The sequence below is a fragment of the Bison bison genome, unplaced genomic scaffold (genome assembly GCF_000754665.1).
Source record: "Bison bison bison isolate TAMUID 2011002044 unplaced genomic scaffold, Bison_UMD1.0 scf7180017864192, whole genome shotgun sequence".
In the NCBI taxonomy this organism is placed as follows: Eukaryota; Metazoa; Chordata; class Mammalia; order Artiodactyla; family Bovidae; genus Bison; species Bison bison.
In genome coordinates this window covers 4561086-4566714 of record NW_011494764.1, presented here as the reverse complement: position 1 = coordinate 4566714, position 5629 = coordinate 4561086, and the positions used below count along the sequence as shown (strand labels likewise).

The 5629-nt window shown below is 62.9% G+C and overlaps 1 protein-coding gene across 8 annotated transcripts in view; it reads right to left on the bottom strand.

Annotated features, from left to right (window-relative positions):
* CBFA2T3 (core-binding factor, runt domain, alpha subunit 2; translocated to, 3) overlaps nucleotides 1–5629 on the bottom strand; it is a 79424-nt gene that overhangs the window by 8139 nt on the left and 65656 nt on the right. For 7 of the 8 annotated variants that reach the window (XM_010843952.1, XM_010843950.1, XM_010843951.1 and 4 more), the window contains 4 exons: nucleotides 5370–5611; nucleotides 5186–5275; nucleotides 851–1032; nucleotides 13–236 (listed from right to left, as the gene is read on the bottom strand). In XM_010843952.1, coding sequence (XP_010842254.1) covers nucleotides 13–236; nucleotides 851–1032; nucleotides 5186–5275; nucleotides 5370–5611 — 738 coding nt within the window. Of the gene's footprint in view, nucleotides 1–12; nucleotides 237–850; nucleotides 1033–5185; nucleotides 5276–5369 lie in introns of all 8 variants that reach the window. The other variant, XM_010843957.1, reaches the window with a different exon arrangement.

The window sequence follows — 5629 nt, the reverse complement described above, 5'->3', positions numbered from 1 at the left end:
CACACCACTCACCCAGCTGCCGATGGCGCTCCCGCAGCTCCCGGGGGTCAAGGTGGCGGTAGGAGTCCCGGAAGTGGTGGGCCATGGCCATGTCCTCCAGGCAGTAGTGTGGGGGTGGTGGCGGATGGGGCAGCCCATTGCTGGGGCTGTAGCGCTGGGCGGGGCTCAGGGTGCACGGCCGTTTGCTGAGGTGGTCTGGGTGCAGTGGGTCCCGGTCTGACCCATTCTCTTTGGTCCTGGTCCAGAGAGCAGGTGGGGATAGTGGTCAAGGGACCACGAGCCACGGACCCAGGGGAGAGAGGGAGGCAGGGGCGTGGACAGTGTGAGCGAGCGGGAGACAGACCTGCCCGCTGGGGGCCTGGCTCCCCCCTCTCCCCTCCTTCTCAGGGGTGTGGGCTCCTGGGACTTGGGAGTCAGGGTTCTTGGGTCTTCTTGGAGAGAGCAGGGAGAGACAGCCTTCCTGGCAGCAGGACACACACCCGCGCTGTGACCCAGCAGTGGGCATCAGCCCAGGCATCTGGGGACCTTGGGTTGTTGGACGCTCAGGCACACCTGCAGGGAACTCCTGCCAGGTAGACTCTCTCCTGCCTCCTCCCTTGTCCCCCCGGGGTGGGGTGAGGGGCATCTGAGTCCTCAGGAGGCCTCGCCACGGCCGGATAGCATGGCCTCCCGGTGGTCAGCCTGTGCAGTTAAGGCTGAACTTGACCAGCCCAGTGGCTGCAGCCACAGAACACAACACGGTTTCCACCTGCGTTCTCAGCCCTGGCACTGGGCGCCCGCTGAGCCTTGGCAGGAGGGCAGCTCTCAGGAGTCAGAAGGGGAGGGCGCTACCTGTTGCGCCCCTAGGTACCTGTCGGGGGTCCTCCTCTTGCCGTTGTCGTTAACCTCCAGCAGGAGCTCCGAGGAGTCGACAGGGGAAGAGGCGTCAGCATCCAGCAGGGCTTGCTCGTGCTGGGCCAGGTACTGTGCAGGGCTCTGCTTGGCCAGACGGGCGCAGTGCAGGAGCTCCCGCTGCAGCAGGGGCAGGTTAGCCTGCGGGGAGGGTGGGACCGGCTTGGATTGGCTGCTGGCTGAGGTCAGGGCACGAGTGTGCTCAGATGTGAGGCAGGGAGGCCAATGGCCAGCCTTGCTGTGTGACTTTGCGCAAGATGCACGACCTCTCTGGGCCTCGAATTCCTCTGCTACAGCTTGGGAATGAGGGCAAGACCATGCCCCTAGGGGATTTGGGTTTTTCTTCCAATCACTAAACTCCCTTCTGCTCCGGCACCAGGAGAAGGTGAGGAGGGCTCCTCCTCAGGACCCACTGCCTGTACCCGTGGGAGCAGGTCTTGGGTGAACCCCTCTCGGAGGAGGGGGTGAGGCTCAGAGCGGAGGGGCGGCCCCCAACTCGACTTGCACCATGGAGGAGCAGGACTCCAGCATGCCTGCCCCAGATGGCTGGCCCCTGCCTTCCCACTTCCTGTGGGTCCCCAGCCCGGCCTGGAATGAAGGCTCTGTGTGCCCACATCACTGAGGTGACATGTGGTCACCTCCCGGGGGAGGGGGGGTCTGGACATGACCACTTGGCTCCACATTTGTGGGTTAGGGCACCACAGCACAGGAGGGCGTGGTGTGTGTGGGGTGGGTACAGGATTCGAATGCAGATCTGGCCTGCAACAACCAGACGTGACCGCTGTGCCCTCCAGCCTCTGCCCTCACCAGGCTCTGGGCCTGCCAGCTGGGCCGCAGGGGGCTCTGTGGTTTTCCCAGAACCACCACTGGGTGAGGGGTGCAGGCTGGATGGGGGCCCAGCGGCAGGCCGCTGGGGACAGCCAGAGTTCTGAGTATTTGTAAATAAATGCAGTTCCTCAACTTTCTCATGGTGTTTCCAAGCTGCCTCGTGGCCCCTCCCACCTCCGCCTCCCCAGCCCCCGCCCGCCATCCACCCGGACGGATCAAGCAGCCGATGCGTTTTTGTGAAGCAGCACCGGCTGCCAGGCCTGTTTTTCTATTTGGATAGCTGAACAAGGGCCAGCCCGCCATCTGTTGAACACGTTAGGAGCATGAGCTGGGAAAGGAGGTCCCGGGAGATCGGAAGACGCCAAACCTCCTCCCTCCCGCTCCTCTCTCGGCACAGCAGGGCGGGGACAGCACGGCTGGCCGCTGGCTGCCCGCCACCCATGGAAACATCTGGATTCCTGGCCGGCTGGGGCCAGCTGGGAGCGGGGGCCCTGGGCAGAGGGCCGGCCGGGTGGGTGGCATCTCCCGGCTTCTGGAAAGCCCACCACACAGCCACGCAGAGTGTCAGGCTCAGGAGAGGATGCAGGGCTCCTGGGGCCCCAGGCTGGGGGAACAGGGACCCCAGGCCGGAAGAAATGGGTAGAGATTGGGGAGCCTCATGTCCCTCCAAGACAGCAGCCCGAGTGCTGTCTCCAGAACTCAGGATGCCTGGAATGCCTCACTGAGATGTGAACGCTGCTCTGCCCCTTGATCAAAGGCTCCGCCCTGCCCTCTTCCCAGAGGGGAACTCAGGCCGGTGTCAGTGGAGCAGATGTCTCTCATGTAACGAGGGTTTATGATGTTTCCATCATCTCCACTGCACACACAGCCTGCGTGACTGGGGGCCCTGTGTCAGCCCACCCTGGCTATGCTGTGTGACTGTGGGCAGGTCACTTAACTTCTCTGATTCCTGCCTCACCTGCAGCTGCGAGAAGCTGTGGCTCCTCCCATTCCTCGTGTGAGTTAAGACCAGTCCCACCTGGGGAGGTGGGTGGTCACACCCAAGGGACCCGGGAGGGAACTGGGAAATGGGGGTTTCAGTTACCCAAGGGCAGAGCTGGTTGTGAGCCTGGTGGACCGGATGCAGCTCCTGCCTCTTTCCTGGGAAATGGCCCGGGGAGCCACCATGCAGGTGCACCATGGTGGGCCTGGGGGGCCATCAATTCACTGGAAGGCACTGTCCCTGCTGCTCCAGGTCACAGGCGGGAAAACTGAGCCCCCCCCACAGCAGGCCGGCACACCCTGCAGGCTCCCCAAGGCACTCTGCATTCTGAAGAGGCCAGTGTTCTACAGTGAATGGGGGTCAGGGGAGGGGCACTCCCTGGGCAGGGCTCTGGCTGGTGCCTTGTCCACAAGACCAGGGAACAGGCCTGATCTGCCCAGAAGCCCCATGTCAGGCAGGCGAGTAGACTCTGTCCCTGACAGCACCTTGGTCTAGGGCCCTGGGCAGGGCCATGGGCATTCAGTGTGGCCAGCACTTCCCTCACCCCAGTTGCCCGTTACTGGGAGGGCAGTCAGGGCACCAGAGTCCTGACAGCCCCATGGCTGTGCTGTGGGCAGAGGGGACACCGAGGCAGGCGGTGCCAGGTTGGGTGTGTCCCTGAGAGGAGGCAGGGGGTGGCCGAGCTCAAGGGGCAGGAGGCTGTGGGCCTGGTTGGGTGAGAGCGGGGATGTGTCGTGTTTTCCCTGCTCCTGGATAAACGTGGGCAGCTGACATGGGGGGGCGTCATCTGCTGTAAATATCTGATCTGACAGAAGCAGGCGCACGGTGTCCCCAAAGATGGGGAGCGAGGAGTCAGCAGTAAGTTGAAAGGAGGAGCGGGAAGGGCTCCTGATGAATGCAAACGACTGCCAGATGGGGAAGCCTGGGCCCAGCTCAGCGTGAGCTCAGCAGGGTGTGGGCGGAGGACAGGAAGGCGAGTGGAGGCAGCGGATGTGGGGGCATGATGTGGGGTCCCTTCGGAGCAAGGTGCGGGCCTGGGGCACACCCTGTGAGGGCCGGGGGGCTTGGAGTCGATGGATCCTAGTACCCCTCCACAGGCGGGGGCCTCAGTTTCCCTGCTTGTTAACTGGGCACAGTGGCAGCGTCTGTGTCGCCCCCTGAGGGCTCCTGGGGGCTTGGTGCGGGCAGCTGCAGAAGAGTCTTGCAGGGGACACCTGTCTGTGGAACCCCTGAAATCCCCAGATGAATGGAGCACATGTCAAATTCTTTGCCTGATCGCTCCCTACCACCTTCCCAACAGCCAAAGAATGGCTCCCAAGTTCCAACCACAGACACGGAGGCACTCCATTAGTGGGACTCGCCGGGCCCAGGACCACAGGGGCTAAGTGGCAGGATCAGGGCTTGAACCTGAGTACATCTGCTCTGGCCTGTCCCCTGGAAGGCAGGCCCCACCAGGGCACAGCGCACATGGAGGGATGAACCCACGGCTGTGAGCATCACTGTGGCCCAGGAAACAAGAGCCCGAGGCGGGGATGTCAGCCACACTCAGGGCGGACGCTTCCCAAGTGCGCTGTGGAACCTGACCTGGGGAGGTGAGAGAGCAGAGGCGCCTGTGGTCAAATACTTTTGGGGAGCACCTTGTCTCTATCCACTCTGGGGGATGTGCAGTGCTCACAGGGGAGTGAAGGCCCTGAGAAGTCCTGCAGGGCAGACTTGGGTCTGATGCTGTCTGCACACACACTCCTGGTTTTGTGCAAAAGCTTTGCTCGATGCTTTGTTCAATGCAGATTCTGACTCGGGGCGTCTGGGTGGGGGCCCAGAAGCATGCATTGCTCACATGCCCTAGTGTAGCTGCCACCAACCCAACATCAACTGCTCTGCCGAGAGGCCCTGGGCCACTGTTCATCTTCCCTGATGACCACATCAGGTGGCTTCCCAACTGACACCCAGTCTTACCCATCTGTCTGCTCACTTACAAGCCTGCGGTCTGTCCACTGTCCTGATCCCCTCACTGTTCCAGGCACAGGATCGCAACACAGCAGGCACACACACACCCCCATCCCCCACCTCAGGGCCTTTGCAGGCCTACCCCTGCCTCAGGGCCTTTGCAGGCATGCTCCCTGCTCCCTGGAAGGTTCTGCTCCCCGCTCTCCTCCTTCATTGAAATGCCCCCTGCCCGCAGCTCCACAGAATCTATGACAGGTTGGCTAGCACACAGCAGTTGCTCAGAACATAGCTGTTGAGAGGCTGAGTGTCCTGGCCACTAACTGCAGGACTGGTCCTGGGAGCTGTATGTCAGAGCCTGGGGTCAGGGGAGGACGGCTCCAGCCCAGCAGCAGGTTTGAAGCAATCAGCCGACGGGTTAGCACTGCTCTCCCTGGGGGGTGGGGGATTAGAGTTTTGAGGGTGGGGCTGATCTAAGCTGGCTGAGGACAGACTCAGGCCTCCTGGGGCCTCAGGGTGGGGAGGAGGTTTGGTCCCTACCTTCAGGAAAGGGATGACAAATGGCCGCAGTGGGAAGTTGGTGGCCTCCTGGAGCTTGGAGTGGAACTCCTCGATGGTCAGCGTAGAGTTCTGGGGAAGAAGACGCTTGGCTTCAGCCTGGGGAGGGGAGGGCAGAGACCGAGGCTGGCCCGGCCTAGGGCCACTGCATCCCCACCCGACTCACCACGAGCCCCAGCACCAGCGTGCGCACGCGCTCCCCAATCTCTGGGGAGATGTCGCTGCCGAACTGCTGCAGGGTGGCCAGGAAGCGCTTGAGCTTGCTGAGCTGCCGGGCCCCGCAGGCTGGGGGCAGCTGCTGTGTGGATAGTGCGGCTGTGCATGAGGTGGCCGGGCCATTGCTGAAGCCGTTGGGTGTGGACGGGGCGCCGCTGATGGCTGTGGGCGAGTGGCTGCTGCCATTCATCACTGCGGGGGGAGGGGGTG